This window comes from Syngnathoides biaculeatus, chromosome 7 (assembly GCF_019802595.1).
Source record: "Syngnathoides biaculeatus isolate LvHL_M chromosome 7, ASM1980259v1, whole genome shotgun sequence".
NCBI classification, from domain to species: domain Eukaryota; kingdom Metazoa; phylum Chordata; class Actinopteri; order Syngnathiformes; family Syngnathidae; genus Syngnathoides; species Syngnathoides biaculeatus.
Genome location: NC_084646.1, coordinates 1,970,625 through 1,991,954, shown reverse-complemented (window position 1 = coordinate 1,991,954; position 21,330 = coordinate 1,970,625). Strand labels below are relative to the sequence as shown.

General features: G+C 43.9%; 1 protein-coding gene across 1 annotated transcript in view; it reads left to right on the top strand.

The window, feature by feature from the left end:
• Positions 1 to 358: 358 nt before the first annotated feature.
• Positions 359 to 21,330, top strand: part of unc13a (unc-13 homolog A (C. elegans)) — a 71,337-nt gene continuing 50,365 nt past the window's right edge. Inside the window, exons 1-7 of the mRNA XM_061826281.1 lie at positions 359 to 657; positions 14,030 to 14,059; positions 14,151 to 14,250; positions 19,255 to 19,372; positions 20,191 to 20,314; positions 20,409 to 20,479; positions 20,869 to 20,923. Of these exons, the coding sequence (XP_061682265.1) occupies positions 636 to 657; positions 14,030 to 14,059; positions 14,151 to 14,250; positions 19,255 to 19,372; positions 20,191 to 20,314; positions 20,409 to 20,479; positions 20,869 to 20,923 (520 nt within the window). The 5' untranslated portion in view covers positions 359 to 635. The remainder of the gene's footprint in view (positions 658 to 14,029; positions 14,060 to 14,150; positions 14,251 to 19,254; positions 19,373 to 20,190; positions 20,315 to 20,408; positions 20,480 to 20,868; positions 20,924 to 21,330) is intronic.

Sequence of the window (21,330 nt, the reverse complement as noted above, 5' to 3'; positions counted from 1 at the left end):
CTTGCCTTATAATAATGTTGAGGCATACCTACAATGTGCCTCTTCACAAAAATGAGTTTAGCATCCCTGCTAGAGTAGATTGACCAACAACAAAAAAATCCGCTATTTTCACGTACATTTACATGCAAGTGTGTATATTTTTTGTTTAATGTGTATAAGCGGATGGAATTAGCCGAATAAAAGAAATTTCCCCGCGGCATTAGTTGTTAAGAAGCAGGCGAACCGACCAACTAGTGTCGTAAAAAAAAAAAAAATATATATATATATATATATATATATATATATATCGGAAGGGCGTGGCTATGCTCGTGACGTCACGACGGAGAAGAGGGAGCGCTGTCTGTTTCGCGTCGGTTCTGAAAACCGAGCAAAGATGGCTGAGAGCTGAGAGAGGCGAGGAGAAGACCGTTTCAGCGCACGGACGCCTCTTCTCTTTCCGATATCGACGGGAGTCCCTCGACGCTCGCCGTCAAAGCGAAGTGTGGCGAAATTCCCACACATGTGTTGCCACGTCGGTGGTGCTGCTGCCAGGCGGACGCTTCACATCTTCCTCGCCGCTTCGGGGGCAGCGTTTGACGGCCACTGGGAAAGTAGCGAAGAGGGCGGGAACTGAGCTCGAAAAGCTCCATCGAGAGATGTCCTTGCTGTGTGTTGGAGGTAAGACGCCCGTCTGTGCTAGCCCTCCGATGGGCTAACGTGCCGTACGTGTTGGTCACGTGTGATGAAATGTCACCATTTTCGAACAACAGCAAGAAAAGGTTGTATGCTGGTTATCGAACGCGCTTATTAAACAAGATGTTACCCCCACTCAAGTCATTCCAGGCGCATGCCGTTAATGCTTTGCTGCCACATTCTGTGGGTGTCCTGGTTTCAACTGGAAGTGGGCTAATTCCAAGACATTATGCCTTAAATGTCAAAACAGAAACTCGGGAGTTCAAACGATCATCAACATACCCGGTGAGACTTCAGCTCAGAGTGGGCAAACTTTTAGGTTCCGGGCAGTGGCGGTTCCACTCACGTCACGATTTTCCATCCATTTTTCTTCACCGCTTATCCTCACGAGGAGAGTGCTGGAGCCTATCCCAGCTGTCAACGGGCAGGAGGCAGCTAGGGTACACCCTGAACTGGTTGCCAGTCAATCGCAGGGCACATTGAGACAAGCAGCCGCACTCAAAATCACACCTCGGAGCAATTTAGAGTCTCCAATTAATGTTGCATCTTTTCGGGATGTGGGAGGAAACCCACGCAGGCACGGGGAGAACACGCAAACTCCACACAGGCCGGTCCGTGTGAGGGCAAGGCTTTACCAGCTGAGCCACCCTGCCGCCCAAATCTTATTAATATTTTTTAAATGGATCTTTCCGATGGCGACCTTAAGCTCCGCCCCCTTAGCCATGTCCCACAAGCTTTTAAAATGGCGATTGAACATAACATGTTTGAAGTCGATTCTCTATTGCGTGTTCCAGATAATATTGGGGTATGTTTTTTTTTTTCCAAATGCGTCAGACTTGTCCAAGAGAGCTCAACAGAACTATTTCACACAAGGATATGTACACAGGAATTAAGATTTTGGACGGAGCAGGACGCAATGTCAGAGTCACAGTGAAATGTCGACGATCGATGATAAAATAAAGTTTGACGCCTCACAAACTTCATACTGAAATCCAACAGGATCAAATAGTGGAATCGTACTGGGCGTGTAAAGCAGGGTGAGTACTTTTTATTTGGAAAGCTCACGAGTCATTCATTGTAGTCTTTATAAGTGAGTGGGTGTATTCATTTGACTTGGCTCGTAGTGGAACCCAGTGCTCTGTCTTAAAAGTCCGATGTGATACAAATAGGCAAATCGATATTTCTCTTGCATGACGAGCCCCTTGTAACCTAGCAGGATATCTTTCATCAGAATTGCACGTTCCCCAAGGACATCTGAGGACCATTTTCTTCGTAACATGAACTTTTCCAAGCGCACACTACTGACAAGCAGCATTGCTTGTGGGACAAAGTGGCGAGAGGGGCGTGTCAAGCCTGGGGTTAAGACAATGCGGCGATCTGATTGGCTATTATCGTACGAGTGTTTGACAGGTCGGAAAGGTCCATTATGACAGACCCCACACAATGAAGATAAACCAGATATTCATCCGCTTTGGTTGTATTATGTGTGGTGTACTTCGCCAATGTCAACATAGAGATCCTCGCATGAAGATTCTGCTCTACCACCAATCTCAAAATCTCACAAATGAAAACAGACAGCAAGACACTCACGGGTATGCGCCTAACTTTGCTGAGTGATGCCAAAGGGAACAGAGGCAGAAGTGGTTTAGATAAATAGACTTGATTCGGATACTTTTTGCCATCTGGAGAAACCACTTTTATAAACAAAACGACACCCGGCTAATTTCTGTTTGTTTTCATTTATGGTCATTTCCGTGTTAGTCAGTATAAGTCGCTTCTGTGAGTGGCTACATTTCGTTTCACGTCGACATTCTCGGCATCCTGACTGCTTTCCCCACACACAGGGAGAATTTTGTTCGTAAGTTTTGAATGCGATTCTCAGCGCAATCAGCAAAACCATCTTATAAGGTGTTTGGTCAGGAATGCGGAGAAGCGAGACAAAAACATCACAATTGTCTTTATGTGTGTGGCAGTTTTTTTTTAGGAATAAAACCTTGTCTTGTTCTTTTATTTATATTGTAATGTTGGGCGTGATGGTGGAGCAAAGTATTTTATTTTATTTTTTTTTTGGGTGGCATTTGGTGTAGTGACTCTATAAACTTCCCTGCAAGCAGCGTGAGTTCAGTTCCCACTTCGCGACGGTGTGAATTTAAGTGTGAATGGCTGTCTGTCGATCTACTATCTATGCCCTATCATTGAATGGCGACCTCTCCAGGGTCTGGTCTTCAAAAAAATCACCTGATAGGCAGCATAGAAAATGGATCAATGTATAGCATGCTAAATTCAAATAAAGGTCCAAATTGGCCACTAGTTGTAGAATTTAGATATTTACTTAAAAGGATGTCCATCCCAGTTATCAGCACCAAGTAATGTTTGTCTGCAAAAATGTTAAGTCCAGTGGAGTGTTCAGCACTCCGAGAGTCTCCATGGAAGTTTGAAAAGAGTCCACCTCCTCCATCTTGTTCACACCAGCTCCCGAGCAGCTCGTTGCACGAACATCAGGTTCGAGATTTAGCCTGGTGCCTTTATGTCCTTTTTTTTTTTTTTTTGTTGGCATGGCAACAACGGCAGTCTCTCTGTACTCCTTTGTTCTATTATGATGCTCCGTTGTAGGCCCGAGGCTAAGCTAAATTGTATTTCATGTTGGTCGGCGTCAGCGGTGGTAAACATTGCAGCGACAGAGCTGTGACATCACAACTTCACTTTCAAATGATGGATTGTGTTGGCACACAAGCTGAATAGGCTTATTTTGCGGCGGACACCGAGGCTACATTATGAATATTTTTTCGCTGACAGATAAAGACATGAGATATTTACACATTGAAATTATTCTGTTTAGCTAAAAAATTTACACTTTTTGATTTTAAAAAAATTGTCAAGATTAAATTCTGAGTTTTTAATGAAGCAAACTTGTTGATCGTGACAACTTTCTAGTCATCGTTTTGTAAAATTCAAAGTCAATTTACTCTTCAATGACCCTTGTGCACATTTTTTAGATCAATGCTGAGTCTTCACTGAACATCAAACCGTTTGGTCTTTTAGGAAGCTTCAGTTTTTGTTCTCAAAATTAGCTTTTCGTGGCCATAAAACATTTTTGCTAATGTCAAAGTGAATTGTTTTTCTAAACGTTCAAAACATTTTTCAAGACCTAAAGGGTTTTTTTTCCCTTTTGTATTCTAATAAGCTAACAAAACATTGTCGTGTAAATTCACAAACAATTTAGAGTCAGTGGGACCAAATATTTTTTAAAATTCTATTTTTGTAAATTAAAGTTTTGTTGTTTTTTGATGCTAACATCAGTCACTCACATTTAAAAAAATGTACGGGTGTGGTCAGTCATGCCCGCAGATATAAAGTTCCGAGTGTGTGTTCTGTTTGTAATTATGAGTGTACCCCTTTAAGAGCGGAGGGGGGCGGTGTCAGGTAAACTACGAGGTAGAAGTAGGCTGAGTAGCAGCCGTTGTTAAAGACCGTACAATTGCGTGTTAAAAAAAAAGACGTCAGCCTATGGGTCACTTAGAGGGCGCAGCTTAGAGGGAACATTGGTCAAGACTGCACAAAATATAAAAATATCTATGTATTTCTACTTGTAACAAATTTTACGCGAGTGGCACACGTACGCGCCTGTCAAATCACAGTGACTGTAGCATACCCATTTTTGTAAACATTAAAGGCACTTCAAAGTCTTCCAATGTACCGAATCCTCCATAATTTTAATGCAGTGTGACCAAATCCAGAAAACAGTACACACGTTTTGGGAAGATAGAATGCTTGAATTCTGAATGCTTCAGCACACAAATAGCAACAATATGGCGAGTAAAACAGATTCCCCTTAATGTTACGACATGTCTGTGCACCAGTGCACAAAGCAAGGAACTTGACTGGAATGCGCAGAGTCTTACGCTCAACCCGATGGAACACCTTCGGGTTGATTCCCAGTGGAGAGTGAGTCAGGCTTTCTCGTCCAACATTACTCTGTGACCTCACAAATACAGTTTGCTCCGAGAAGAATGGGCAAAAATCCCCCAAAACCCACTCCTAAATCTTGTTGAAAGCTTCCAATATAGTGTACATATTTAGGCCTTTTCTTCAACCTCAGTGCATTGTTCATTTTTCACAAGTGTTTTACATAACAGCAATCCTATATTGAGGTGAGAGAAGCTTTCAGGAGCTACTAAGTGCAGAACGACTACGACTCTCCACGTACATTGCGCCGTCAATTGTGCAGAGTGGGATGTAACATCTTAAGTGGACCAACTCAGCAAATACGCATTGCTTGAGCTGCCCTACATGCGATTGCATCCATTTCCCCTGGATTTCCTCTTCAAGCACAAATAAGATCTCGCGGTGGAATCAGCAGTTCCTGCAGAACAATTTTAAGCCTCGTCCCATCTCTTCTTCCCCTGTACGCTGCTTTAGTCCTATACGCCTGCAAGCTAGGAGTGCACCCCGCCACCATCCCTCCCCAAAATCCCCCATCTACCCTCCATCCGCCTTTGCGGCACCCCCCGCGCCTCCCTCCATCCCTGACACGCTGAAGTGGTTATTTTTAGAGTTGGGGATGCAGCTCGCTGTGCCAGCTCACACACAGAGATTAATGGAGCACGAGAGAAAGGCAGAGGAAGGGTGCACACGTGCCCGCTTGCCACATGGCAGCGGGAGCTCGTAGGAGAGGGTGAGGAGGAGGAAGAGGAGGGCGAGGGAGGACTGACTGCTTTGGGAGTAAGAGGACGGAGCAGCATTTGAAGAGGAGTGTTGGCCAGGGTGCAGCCCGAGGTGGATCTGCCATTTACTGATGGTTTCAAACAAGGAGGAGGTTCCAGGGAATGAAAGCTTCATGGCCCCCCACCACCGTCACCCCCAAGGGCGTGTGGCTGCCTCGCCGGCAAATTAGCTTATTCTCCAGATAATTCAGTCGCCGTATCCTCTTGCATCATCAGGGCTGGCTGCATGTTGCCCCTCTCACCCTGGAATGATTACCTGTCGACCACAGGATTAACTCAAGGAAACAAACATTCACACTCATTCACAGCGAAGGGCAATTTGGATACACACACTTCCAGTTCAGGGCCCACATCCATCCCAATTTCATCTCAAGTAGGCCGGACCAGTATGTGCCCGGGCTAATCTTCTTCTTCTTTTCCTTTCGGCTTGTCCCGTCTCAGCATCCTTACCAATACCAATATACTCACTCTCTCGCCTCTGAACATGTCCAAACCATCCAAAGTCTGCTCACGCTATCCTTGTCTCCAAAACATCCGACTTTGGCTGTAGCCTCTAATGAGCTCATTTCTAATCCTGTCCAACCTGCTCACTCCAAGCGAGAACCTCAACATCTTCATTTCTGCTACCTCAGGTTCTGCTTCCTGTTGTATCTTCAGTGCCACCGTCCGTCTCTAATCCGTACATCATGGCTGGCCTCACCACTGTTTTATAAACTTTGCCCTTCATCCAAGCGGAGTCTCTTCTGTCACATAAAACACCAGACACCTTCCGCCAACTGTTCCACCCTGCTTGGACCAGTTTCTTCACTTCCTTACCCCACTCTCCATTGCTCTCTATCGTTAACCCCAAGTATTTGAAGTCGTCCACCCTGGAGCTTCACTCTTCCTCCTCCGCCCCTCACATTCACGCACATATATCCTGTTTTACTTCAGCTAACCTCAATTTCTTTCATTTCCACTGCGTGCCTCCATCTTTCGAATCGTTCCTCCGCCCGCTCCCTGCTTTCAGATCAATAATATCACCTGCGAAGATCATAGTCCAAGGGGATTCCAGTCTAATCTTATCTGTCAGCCTATCCATTACTACCGCAAACAGGAAGGGGCTCAGCGCGGATCCCTGATGCAGTCCCACCTCCACCTTAAATTCTTCCTGGACTAATAAACTGTAACAATTCCAAAAAGTTACTGCTCTTTCAAATAATTGCAAGTACATTTTTAAGATAGGGTTAGGGTTAGCAGTCTGAAATTGAACACACATGAATGCATTTTCAACAATATTATGAAACAGTTTTCATTTACGTGTGCAATTTACAGATTACAGTGGATCTTTGTACTGTACAGTATGCACCTTTTGTAAAGAAAGTTTTTAAGATCTGGAACTCATCTGACTCAACACACCGTTTGAAAGATAGTGTAAACCTCCCAAAAGTAGGGTTCAGATCCCCCTCCCTTTTAAATGTATACATGGAAATATATACAAGTTGTGTCAGAACATGAAAAAAGATGTTGTTTTCTTGCTTACTGGATCTCCTATAGCGTTTTACAACATACAAAAGCGAATCGTCTTATGAGCCGTAAGAAAACAAAAGTGGTAGTAAAAAGAAAACGAAAGCTGTTGCCTGATACTTTGCAATATTCAATGTCCTTAAATCATTTCTACAGGAGATGTTCAATTTCACAGAATTGTATTCTTCACAGTGCCAAGGTGGCACAACTTTTATAATGACATGAGCATACTTTTGGCCTTCACAAGTTGCATCAACATAATCAAATCAGGGTAACAGCCCATTTCAGAAAACTTCTCGCTGAAATGGCAATCATTTTAGTGGTCGGTCAGTGGACAAAATGATCAGTAACAATTATTTTTATTAAAGAAATGCAGTTAATATGTCCCACGGGGCAGCACGGTGGAGCAGCTGTAAAGCGTTGGCCTCACAGTTCTGAAGTCCACGGTTCAATCCCTGCCCCACCTGTGTGGAATTTGGATATTCCCCCCGTGCCTGTGTGGATTTTTTCCAGGCATTCCGGTTTCCTCCCACATCCCAAAAATATCTAACATTAATTGGACACTCTAAATTGCCCCGAGGTGTGATTGTGAGTGCGACTGTTGTCTGTCTCCATGTGCCCTGCGATTGGCTGGAAACCAGTTCAGGGTGTACCCCGCCTCATTGCCCGTTGACAGCTGGGATAGGCTTCAGCACTCCCGCCACGCTTGTAAGGATAAGCAGCTAAAAAAATGGATGGATGGAGGGATGTCCCATGGGCCGGATTGGACCCCCTGAAATCCTCTTTCTTGCCTATGGCCGCACGTTTGACGCCACTGATTTAGCATCTTGCATGCAGTACCCGTAGGAAGGACGCTGTTAAAGGGATCCACTCACGTACTATAGCATTAAGTTGAGGGTCGGGCTTCTGCTTTTGGCAACAAGCCCCAATATATGAAGACAAAGAAGCTCATTGTAAGGCATTCTCCCGCAGGGGTGACAGCGGAGAATCAGTGCGGACAAACTGGCCTCTCAAAATAGTCGCGTCACCCCAGAAGGCCCTTGAGATAATAATGCCCATCAGTTATTCATTTGATGACTGCGTTGGGGGGGGGCATCGGAACAAATTCACAAGCTGCGCTTCCAAAGACAAAAAAAAAATAATTTTCTGTTTTCAAACTCAAAGTTAAGTGCTTTTGTTAAAAATGGACTATGCTAGTATTGTGAGCGTTGCTGTGTTCAAACAAGTCGATATGTGCAAAATTTGGATGTAATGCACTGTGCAGAACAAAAAGCACAAAAAAATCATTTGGATTTTTAAGGCATATTATTTTCAAAATGGGCAAGACGGCTGGATGTAGCTGTTTGGGTGTCAGATGTAGAACCTGAGAGGCCTCGAAGGATCAAAAATATGAACGTTGGAATCGGCTTGCGGGGTCTCTTGAGAAAAGAATCTCCCGTGACATATCTCCTGTGTAAAAATAATTTTCCCCCGGGGTCAAATTTACTTCGCAAACAACAGCTACAAAAAAGAAAAACACTGGATGAAGGTATCGTGGGGCAATTCCGTGAAGAGTTTGCATGGTGTCCTTGGGCTGGCACACGATGCTATTACGTTGGACAATTGTATATTCATCAAAGGCTGAATCTGACAATTGCGTTCTCTTCGATTAAAACACACAACAAAAAAAAAAGTGTGTGAGATTCCCAGAAGACATTTTCTTTGAAGTACATAAAATGTTTGTGCTTCAAAAGACACCAAACGGCTTTGAATTTTAAGGAAAAAAAATTGAGGGTACGTGGTTTGGAGAATGGATGGGTGGATGTGCATTAGATTACCTGAATACCCTAAATTGATTCTGATTATTTACAAAAACTTATCGTGATGTTCATTGAAGACTTAATTGAGAGATCTTTACAAAAACAATATGTTGGGTTCCTTCAAGAGTTAAGTGTCCATCTGCATAAAAAATTGTTAGGATCTAAATGATTTAATGAACTTTGTTTTCAAAAACATGCGATATCTGTGAATATAAATGGTTGTTTGTCGTTCAATAAATACGATAAGTACGATAGGTGCTATGGAAAATGGATGTCCGATGATTTTTCATTTTTATTTTGCAGTCATTAATTCCACTTCAGGTTCTTTTGTTATCAACACACTTTTCTCTTTATGCCATTGTGGTGCAAAAGAATGGCACAGGAAAAATGTGCAGGGGGAGGGGGAATTATTTGGGTCCCACGCGATATCAGGCATGACAATGGGTTGAACTAAAAATTTTGTTGTATATTTTGTGGAATTTGACACTTTACTTCATGGTCAGAAGTACATCCAGGAGGTACCTTTTTAACCCACCTCACTGAGTATTTACCTCATCAAGAGTCGTGAAAGGTCTACTGTTTTTTTTTTGTTTTTTGTATGTGATTAATAAAAAAGCGGCAGCTGGTATGGACCCATCCGTTTTTTCACCACAAAACATGATTTTGCTGTATATGTCTTTTTGTAACTCCCACCATGAAAACCCTCTCGAGGGATTTGTTTTCAAGAGACAGGAAGTGACGTACAGAGTAGTACCGCATTCAGGGCTCGTATGTTTCTACTAGTTTTATCTGCAGGAAGGTAGCTTTTTGTTCCTTCGTGTTAGCCAAAATTCAAGCTCGTTGTATTAGTGGATATTGTTTGAACACCAGTGGGATGGATTCATTCTTCATACTTGTGTCGATGTACGCAGCCGCTGAAGGAGTGCCTCCGCAGGGCTTGTGGATCGCAACCCGCCTTGTCGACAAGGCCGAGGCGGCCGCCGGCCTTGTCAACAACGCCAAGCCGCGGTGGCTCATCTCCACGCGGAAGTGGATTGGATGGGGAGGCGGTTGGGCTGCGGCATCGTCATCGCTCACGGGGGGTGTTATTTTTATCACCGCCGCGCAGAGGTGGATCGGGCGGGGAGGTGGTTTGGCCGTGATCCACATACCATCTAAATATGCCTCGAAACAATAAAGTAGTATTGCCCCGGTCACTTCACCTGGTTGTGAGATGTTCTCTTCTTCGAAAAGAGCTTCCGTGTCAGAAGGGGCGTGTTCGTCTCCGATCGTAAGGGCCACGGCATGTTTTCAATGGCGAACGTCCGGGGTGACGTCACGGGCACTAGATGCAGCCAATATGGCGACCACTTGGATGTCATCGAATGACACTTCCGCAACTTTGCGCATGGTTGACGCGCTCTCCGCTCATATTTATTTTTTCGTATAGACGTTGAAGTGAATGATGTTATATGTATTTTTCATTACAATATCTATTTTAGAATGTTTAGCGGGATGACACTTGGGCTTTAAAGTATTTGTTGCATTAAATGCAGCTTTGTTTAGGGTTAGGGCAGGGTGAAGATTATACAGTTGTGAGAGCCTTTTGTCTCACCACAGTTTACGTAAACGTTTAAAAAGATTGAAGTGGAACTTGCAGAGATTGAAGGCCAGTCGTCCCATCACGACAATGTTGCGCATGTTAGCTTGTACGGCGGAACACAAAGCCTTGTCTCGAATGTCAATGCGCCGTCAAGGCTTTGAAACCAGACAAGCAGCAGGGATGAAAAGTCAGAGCTGTGAATATTAATCCCTTTCTTCTGAACGCCAGGACGCTGGTTATACGGGCACACTCTTGGTTGGGATGAATAATGAATGGGCCCTTGACGACGCCGCCGCTGTTTTCCAGAGGTTGGTTGCGTGTCTTCCAATATTCAATGAAGGGTCCCGCTTGGCAGGTCTTTCACCAAGCGCTGGGTTTAGCCATCCAGGATTCTGTTCTACAGCTGCAGCTGCTCACTGCAGACCACCCATTCGCGTGACACACTGTAATGGAGATTTATCAGGCCAAGCTGCTACATGTCATCAAATATTATATTTTGTCTTTAATGTGGTAAAGCAGCAGCTGGCTCATTGCCCACTGGTATTCTCATGTGTCTCCTTTTCCAAGTAACTGTAAATAATTGTCTGTTTGTGAGGATGACACCCGCAAAATCTATTTAACTCAAATGCAGTATAACACAAGTTAATCTTTTTATTTCTTTTTTTACAAATGAAGAACGATTTAACATTACAAGTATCAAACTTTATCTTATTGTAGCTATTATTATTGTCACCAAAAAGGAAATTTTAGCTTTCATGTTAGTTTTATGATTATAGTTCCTAGCGTACAGACTGATAGCAGGCAGCGAGGTGAACACCTCACACTGGGACCTCAGGTTTTCTCCGGGTACTCCAGCTTCTTCCCACATTCAAGACAAACGTGTATTTTAGGTTAATTTAACTCTAAATTCTGCAAAGTGTGAATAGTTGTCTGTTTTCGCCCAGTTCCGGGTGTACCCCGTGTCTCACCCAAACTCAATTGGCATTACTCCAGTTGACCTATTGACAAATGGAAGGGTGGATGGAAAATATTTCCTCAAAATGAGGAATGTGTACCATAATTCCCGGCCTGCAGTGCACACCTGGTTACGTGCCTCAACGAGTACATTTGTAAAGGAAATACCATTTGGTACATACATACAGCGCAGCTATGTAAAAGCCGCAAGTGCCCACATTGAAACCCACATTGAAACAAGAGATATTTACAAAGAAAGGTGGTACCCAGAAAGAGTTTAACATTAGCGCTGTGCTAACGCAAGCATAGCTGGTTAAAATAACACAAGTAAATATCACTGAGACACGCCACTAACACAGCAGCAACACGCTAGCGCAGCGCTAACAGGGCTGGTAAAAGTCACTTCCTCGGCACATATATTCCACCAGTCTCATTCTTACCTTTTCCTCTCGAGTGCCCCCTTGCGGCCGTTAGAAAAAAATGCACAAATTAGCCGCATCACCGCATAAACTGCAAGGTTGAAAGCGTGTGGAAAAAGTCGCGGCTTGTAGGCCGGGAATTTCCATATTGACATGTATGATACGGAAACAGCGTTTGCACAGCGCTAAAAGTCAAAATGAAGCACAGTCATAGTCATTGTGATTTATTGTGAGGGTTCAGAAATTTATGAAGAATAGTAGTAATTTCTGGGGTATAGAAAGTACCTGTGCCAGGGCCAAGCAATCTAAAACATGTCCTGGTTGATTACTGCCCCCACGTGGACTTAAAGCTGAAAAAAAACCCCAAATGACACCTCTCTACCGAACAGCGGAACCTCCCAAGTTGAACACAACCAGTCCCAAGATGCTGGCTGACTTGCAAGTTGTTCTCTTTTTCAACAATATTTTTTATTTCATAGTATGAATTTAGATTCATTTAGGGATTCCTGACCAAAATAAAGCTACGTTTTGCCTCTTTCAATATTCTAATCCATTCTTATTGATGTTGATGCATAGCGTAGCATAGTTATTGACTCACAAAGAAGGTGCCATAGACGTTTGGGATACAATTTAACAGGAGCGCTCTCTCCGATGCGAGCGACTGTCTTCCTTTAGAAGGCCCTCAATGAGCTCTCCATGCCGTAAATTCACTCGACTCTTTATTCCGGGTTTCTGTCAGCCAGGCGGTCAAAACGCCTTGCAGTTGAGGATCGGGACAGAGTTGCTGCAGAGGTTGCTAACCCTAAGATAAAGTGTCACAAGATACGTTGACAGTTTGATGTTATCATGTTTGACATTTGAGGCTTTTTTTTTCCCAGAAAAATGTTCAACTCCAAATTGAACTACATTTGGGATAGTGGAACGATAAATGTTAAAGGTCAAGTGCCATCCCTATAAACATTCTAAAATAGATATTGTAATGAAAAATACATATAACATTATTCACTTCAATGTCTATACGAAAAAATAAATATGAGCGGATGGCGCATCATCCATGCGCAAAGTTGCAGAAGTCTCATTCGACATCCACGTGGTCGCCATATTGGCTGCATTTACTGTCCTTGACGTCACCCCGGACATTCGCCATTGAAAACACGCTGTGGCCCCTCCTGTAGGAGACGCCCCTTCAGACACGGAAGCTCTTTTCGAAGAAAAGAACGTCTCACAATCGAGTCAAGTGTCTGGGGCAATATTATCCTATCATTTCGAGCCATTTTTAGATTATATGCGGATCACTTCTAACGAATAACAGACTCCCCACCAGTATGTAGTGTACTCAGCCGCGAGCGATCATAATGCCGTGGCCCGGGTGCGACAAGCCGAACCATGGCACCGAGCCGGGCCGCTTTACGGCGTTGTCGTCGCCCGCGGCTGAGTGCGCCATAAACAATTGTTTATCGCTGCCGCCATCGGCGGTGTTGTTCACCGTGGACGATTGCGGCTTCTATGAACAACCCTGCCGGGAATGGCGCACTCAGCCGCGTGCGATGACAACACCGTGAAGCGGCCCAGCTCGGCACCGTGATAAGCCACCTGGGCGCCGAACATGAGCCACCCCAGCCGAAGCCGTGACCGGGGGACACAGCACCAAAGCTGGCGAAGGCTGCCGTGTCGTGCCTCATGGATAAGCACGGCTTCGGCCAGGCTGGCTCATCCGTGAGGCACAATGCAGGAGTCTTCGGTGGCGTTCCGTCACGGCAGCCTTTGCGGGCGAGCCCGACGCAGAAGGCGTCCGACGCGCACACCTAGCATCCCTGTCATACATACACGGATCTTTTGTTACATTATGAGAGACGGATTACGTGGTCCGCCCCAAACTATTATTCTTTTTTTAGTAGCTGTATACACACCTACCTGTCATTTGGAACCCACAAAGCTCCGTCCTTTGCACCTGTGCAATCCATTTTTCACAACGAACCGGATCTCTTGGAAACTCATGAAGGGTAAATCCATCCTCCCGAGTGTTCAAGCAATATCCACAAATGCAACAAATGAGCTACTTTCCAGCAGGTAAAACTAATAGAAGCAAACGAGTACACTTGAGGGCGGTCCTGCCATGTACGTCACTTCCTGCTTCTTCCCGAAAACAACTCCCTCGAGAGGATTTTTATGGCGGGAGTTACAAAAAGCTGTATACGTCAAAATCATGTTTTGTGGTGATAAAACGCATGGGTCCATGTCAGCTGCTGTTTTTTTTTCATTAATAACATACTAAAAATCATGCATTTCGTGACAGTGGCACTTTAATGTGGATAAAGGATGAAGCAGTATCTGGTATTCACAAATGTACACTGTACTATTCTCTCTTCACAGTGAAAAAAGCCAAGCTTGATGGACCCCAAGGTAAGAGTTGGACTCACACTCCACTAGCTCGTTCCACATGTCGTCACGTATGTATTGAGGATATTTATCTGTGGTCTTGTGCTTCCTTCAGAAAAATTCAACACTTACGTGACCCTGAAGGTGCAGAATGTCAAGAGCACCACCATCGCCGTGCGCGGCAGTCAGCCGTGCTGGGAGCAGGATTTTATGTTGTGAGTCACTCTCTCTCTTTTTTTTTTTTTGTAAAGCTTTTTATTGTTATTGCACTTTTTCCTCTTTTTCTTGTGGAATCATATCTTGCCAGCTGCTATGTAATTAGCCACACGTTTGCATTGCTTGGAGCATTCTTTTTGTTTTGGTGGGAGTCATTGTGCAATTTATTGTTTTTCTGGATGCTGGTTTTATGCACAGAAAAGTTATCATTATTATTTACCCTAAGCTGTGCCTGCGTGGGTTTCCTCCAGGCTCTCTGGTTTCCTCCCAAACCCCCACAACATGCAACATTGATTCGACACTCTAAATTGCTCCTAGGTGTGATTGGGAGTGGGGCTGTTGTTCGTCTCGATGTTCCCTGCGATTGGCTGGCAACCAGTTCAGGGTGTACCCTGCCTCTTGCCTGTTGACAGTTGGGATAGGCTCTAGCACTCCCCGCGACCCTTGTGAGGATGAGCAGCTAAGAAAATGAATGGATGGATAAAACGAAGCTTCAAAATCGCAGAAAATCATTTTTGACTGCTTTCAAACGATCTGGGCGTGTCTAAACCAATGTTTTTTGAAAAACTGTAAAAAATGTTCTCTGTATTTGCATATGGTTTCAATAATTGCATTCAAACAATGTGCATAGAAACATATCTCGGATTTCACTTGAGAGAGGAAAATCTAGGATTTAAAGCCAAGATCTTTGACACCCAAAGCAAGAATAAGCCTAGACCAACGAGTCACAACTGTTCTCATCAACGACTTAATTTTTTTTTTTTTAGTAGCAATCTTTGGAAAAATAGAAGAAATCCTAACAGAAGAAAAAATAAGTTCACCACAGCACATTAGATTTACCGGAACAGGCTGCCGCGCTAATGTGCTCACATAATGTCTTCTGTCATTGGCACATTACCAACTTTTCCAAGTAGCTGCATACAATTGTTTTGTTTGTGATCGCGAGGCAGCTCGTGTTTTCTATAACTGGGACAGCACCTGACATGTTAGAAAAAGTTGGACGCTTGATTCAGTGACTCCTCTAGCTGCAAGAATATCACCGAAAAAGGCTCACTCTCTGTGTTTGGTGTTTATTAAAGAAATACAAATTACATTTAATGATTTAACCTATAAACTAGAAAACAAAACACTACTTCTTTTGAAGTGTAAAAAAAAGTTTTTTTTTTTTTTCTTTTTGTCATTCTTTGGCCTTCAGCGGCTCCTCCGTGTCCACAAGTCTGAAGTAATGACTGGAAGAATGAGACGCGTGGGCGCGAGGCGTTTCCTCTTGTTGGGCAGCTGCTCCTTTTGTGATTTAGCCAGCCGCGGCTCATCAATGTGGTTATTAGAGCTCTGGAAAGAAATCTGAAGTAACAAATGTGACTACGGTCAATTGCGTTTATAAGTCAAGATCTATCTGTCAGCCACTACATTTTAATCACTCCTAATCTTCTTCTTCCTCTTTTCCTTTCGGCTTGACGCGTTAGGGCTCGTCACAGCGTGTCATCTTTTTCCATCTAAACCTATCTCGTGCATCTTCCTCTCTAACACCCACTGTCCTCATGTCCTCCCTCACAACATCCATCAACCTTTTCTTTGGTCTTCCTCTCACTCGTTTGGCAGCTTCATCCTCAGCACCCTTCTACCAATATACTCACTCTCTCGCCTCTGGTGATGTCCAAACCATCGAAGCCTGCTCTCTCGAACCTTGTCTCCAAAACATCCAACTTTGGCTGTCCCTCTAATGAGCTCATTTCAAATCCTATCCAACCTGCTCACTCCGAGCGAGAACCGCAGCATCTTCATTTCTACTAGCTCCAGTTCTGCTTCCTGTTGTCTCTTCAGTGCCACCATCTGTAATCTGTACATCATGGCTGGCCTCACCACTGTTTTGTAAACTTTGCCCTTCATCCTAGCAGAGACTCTTCTGTCACATAGAACACCAGACACCTTCCGCCAGCTGTTACACCCCGCTTGGACCACTTTCTTCACTTCCTTACCCCACTCTCCATTGCTCTGTATTGTTAACCCCAAGTATTTGAAGTCGTCCACCCTGGAGCTTCATTCTTCCTCCTCTGCCCCTCACATTCACGCACATATATTCTGTTTGACTTTGGCTAATCTTCATTCCTCTCCTTTCCGGTGCATGCCTCCATCTTTCTAATTGTTCCTCCGCCTTCTCCCTGCTTTCATTGCAGATCACAATATCATCTGCGAACATCATGTTCCAAGGGGATTCTAGTCTAACCTCGTCTGTCAGCCCATCCATTACTACTACAAACAGGAAGGGGCTCACAGTGGATCCCTGATTCAGTCCCACCTCCTCTTTAAATTATTCTGTCAGACCTACGCCACATCTCACCGCTGTTCTGCTGCCCTCATACATGTCCTGTACTATTCTAGCATATTTCTCTGCCACACCAGACTTGCGCATGCAGTACCACAGTTCCTCTCTTGATACTCTGTCATAGGCTTTCTCTCGGTCTACAAAGACACAATGCAGCTCCTTCTCACCTTCTCTGTACTTTTCCACGACCATCCACAAGGCAAATAATATAATCTAATAAATAATCAGTGGTACTCTTTCTAGGCATGAAACCATACTGTTACATCTGTTAGACTCACTCCTAATGGTGTAATGTGTATTTGAATTTAGCATCCAGATCCTATGTCAGAGGAACTGGTACTAAGCTTATCTAAACACTTTTCCTCTTTATCGCCACCCCTGGTAGAGGTCTGTGCCAGGATCACAAAAAAAAAAATAAAAATAAGAAAACCCAAAGATTCTCATGAATCAGTTTTGCGTGATGACAAATATTGAATGTTTGAACTCCCAAGTTTGGAGATATTCTCTCCGGACCATTTCTCCTAATTTGAAAGTTTCTCTGTCTGGGCTTAAATATCCTTCTATAAATTTATTAAAAAAAAAAAAGTGATGTAGATATAGGAAAAAAATCCAAATGCTGAACCAACTGGCACGTCAAAGATTTCAAGTCAATAATATTTACAGCTCCTCTAACAAGCTATTTCTCTGTAAATACCTGACTCACCCTCTCCCACTCATTTCCTCTCCTCATTTTTTCCCCCTTTTTATGAAGCGGCACAACATGCTGCCATTTACCGGATGATATCCTTGGCTTCCAAGGAAACCGAGTTTTCATATCAAGACTGACGCCATTATAGTGATTTGAATCAGTTAAGACTCTGAGACTCAGCCGAGGGAGGCTCGACTGCTTGTCGCCAAGGGATCTTTCGTCAGGAGATTGTTTTATTTTGGGAGTCAAATCCAAAATATCTGCTTACCTGGTTGATGTCTCTTGTCTTTACATGGTTATCCAGGATTTGACACAATGTCCAAGATTAATTTTCTATATCCTATTCCAAATACAGTCTGATTGGCTGACCCTAGTGAGGATAAGCGGTTCGTAAAATCAACAAATGGATGTTCCATGGGTTACAAAAACATGCAACATCAATTGGAAACTCTAAATTGCCCCTAAGTGTCATTGTGAGAGCGTTTGTCTAGGATAAGTGGCAAAGAAAATGGATGGATAGGTGGATTATGGATGTTTTGGGACTGCTGGAGTGGATTAATAGCATTTGAGATACAAGTGTTTGTGTGCAATTGTGAAAGACGGTACACGGAGAGTTTAACGGTAGCGCTGCCGCGCTAATGCTAGTGCCGCCACGCTTACACTAGCTCCCTAATGCTAGCTCCACGCTAAGACTAACACCACGCTAACAGGGGCGGTTAAAAAAAAACATACCGGTAAAAATCACTGAGACACGGCAGTGACACGCTAGCGCAGCGCTAACACGGCTGGTAAAAGTCACTTCCTCGGCACGTATACTCCACCGGTCTCACTCTTACCTTTTCCGCTCGAATGCCCCCTTGCGGCCATTAGACAAAAATGCACAAATTAGCCACATCACAGCACTAACCGCAGGGTTGAAAGCGTATGAAAAAAGTTGCGGTTTATAGGCCGGAAATTAGGGTAATTTGTTCCATCTTCAAATTCGTGACAATTTCCTCTCATATTAAGTACATTTCCCCCATTGAAATGAATTGAAATACCCTTAGAGTAGACCGCCTGGGAATACCAGTTGCTGTAAGGTTCTCTCCGCGGCTAAATCCAGAGGGGGGGGGTCAGGAAGGGCATCTGCCGTAAAACTGTGCCAAACAAATATGCGTTCATCTAAGATGACACGCTGTGGCGACCCCTAATGGGACAAGCCGAAAAGAAAAGAAAACGATTTGAGATGCAAGTGTTTAGCATTACAAGCGTGATTACCGAATAAATTAAACTTGTATGTCAATGCACCACTTTAAACTATACTTTTTATGCTTGAAAGTATGAGGCAGTTCCTAGTACACAGTAATGATCTTGTAAAGAGTATTGAGTGAATATACTCTTTGCAAATTCTCAACTGTAGTAGAAGAACAACTTTTGGTGCTTCCCAATCTTTGGTACACTAATGTAGAAAACAACTGAGCTCAACCAACAGGTTGTGGAAAAACAGCGCACAAGTAACAGAAAACCAGGAGTCATTTATCATGCAAATGCCACGTCCAAGCAGGGTTTCATACAGGATGCCATTTAACCAAGGACTGCCACTGCCTCTATCTCACTACCCCCAACATTAAGTATATTTGTCTTAACAAGTTTGCCTTTGGTGTATGAAAGATGGAAGAGTCACTAAGTTCACTGCAGTCAGTCATACAGAAACTGTGTCGTGTGTGCCTGTGCTTATATACTGTGCTCTTTATCCTGCTGGCAGCCTACTTGACATTGAGCATCTTTGTCCAATTCATCATCTTCCTTAGCAGATTCAATCGCAGCATTTCTCCATCAGCAGGGTTAAAGTGGAGGCGGCTTATGCTGACTTGTGCATCAGCTAGAAAAAAGAAGAAAAATCAGCACTGGGGTGTCCATGTTTTCCAGACTCAAACTCTATTTATCTTTGTGATGTCGTTATATTTGTCCTTTTTAACCCTTTCCCTTCCTTGCATCCCTGACCCACAGTGAGATAAACCGACTGGACCTGGGCCTAACAGTGGAGGTGTGGAATAAAGGCCTGATCTGGGACACCATGGTGGGCACCTTATGGATCCCCCTGAGTAGCATCCGACAGTCCAATGAGGTGAGTCGCAAAATTACTTGAAGGAGAAATCCAGTGCTTTGCATGAACAGTTTATCCAATAGTATGTATGTAATATGTACCCTATTTTGACAATGTGATCTTAAATTCTCTCTCATTTAATAGTGTTTTGAGAAGATTTTTATCGCCAATCACGAATTTTCAGGGGCGCTGCCATTTTCGCGAGTAACATGACCTGCGTGCGCAGGTGTGACGTGTACCGAGCCGCAACAAAGATCGGGAAGTCGTAGGAATACTTCCATACAGATTTGAACCTGTGGCTGTAAATGTTGAATATTCGGATGGTTGTTCGGGGAGAATGACGCGGAGTCTGACTACTCGGGAGGCCTAAGACATAAGTACGTTAACAAAGGCCCTCTCCGGGTCGGCAGCCGCAGATGGTCAAATCTGTATGGAAGCATTCCTCTGTCTTCCCGATCAACCGATACTGCCATTTCTTCATCAGATGAGGATAAATCCGTGACATCAGCGCTGGGATTAATGGCGTCCCATGTAATCAAGCCTTTGTTGTGGCACGGTACACCTCACACCCGTGCACGTAGGTCATGTGACTCGCGAATATGGCAGTGGCCCTGAAAATTCGTAATTGTCGATAAAAATCTTCTCAAAACACAATTAAATGAGAGACCATTTAACATCATATTGTCAAAATAGGGTACATATTACATGACCTATTGGATACAGTGTTCATGCAATGGATTTCCCCTTTAAATAGCGGACCCAACATAAGCTCCACTGAGTGATATTTTGGTTCTCTTTTTGTACAAGTTATATTTACACAGCTCCTATTCGATTCCTAGGAGGGTCCGGGTCAATGGTTGACTCTGGACTCCAACGTGATCATGGCTGAGAATGAGATCTGCGGCACCAAAGACCCAACCTTCCACAGGCTGCTGTTGGACACGCGCTTCGAATTGCCACTAGGTTTGGCCTCTTGCTTGTCGTTTTCTGGTCTGCATTACAAATTATTAGTGATATCAAATCACATGTGTCATGGCGCGTGTGACATTCATTGCAGACATTCCAGAAGAAGAGGCACGATATTGGGCCAAGAAGCTTGAGCAACTGAATGCCATGAGAGACCAAGATGTAAGAGTTTTATTGAGTGACCATCACTGTATCTATTTTTTTTCTCGCTCTCCGTTTCTTATACTTACTCTCGTGTTTGAATCCCAGAAGAAAGAACGTTTGCGCAAATTGTGCTACTCACTGCTTTATAATTGTCACAATGGATCGCATCTGCATGAAGCTCAATAGCCATAACACCATTAATAAATCAATGATGAAACTCCAAGTATTTTCTCAGGGTCCAATCAGGCTGCTCTAATGCACAGTTCGCCAACCTTTTTGAAGATGATTACAGCTACTTTATCTGGGATTTGATTGATGAGCATGTGGAACGCATCTCACTGTGCCGATATTGGCAAATCTTTTGCTTTTTATTTGTTCATGTGTTTGTTTTGCATTTCCATCCTCAGTATGCCCATCAAGAGGAGCAAGAGAGGCCTCTCCAGGCGCCTTCCACACAGTGCTGTGAGTGTGAAGTGATTGTGATCTCGTCCGTCCCAACTCCCCTTGTGGCATGTCAGGCCGTCTCCTTTTTTTGTTTTATTTTTTTAAATGCTGCTGCACTCCCTCCTCCGAGGCTCATTTCTCAAGTGGACAAGAGGTTGGAATCTGGTGGGTGGGTGTTGGTAATGAGGCTCACGGGAAGAAGAGGCTGATAAACTGTGAGAGCGGGCATTGTATGACTGCTTGATGTCGAGTATGAAATGCACGTAATGTACGTTTTTATCACTCTTCTTTTTTTGTAGCATGGCGCTTGTGACACTTTTGTCACTTACCTGGAAATGGCAAAAACATAAATCCATTTCATGTTTCTGCTTAAGTTGGGGAAGGGCCCAAGAGCAGTCGTAAGATGACAGGCAACAGTCACATAA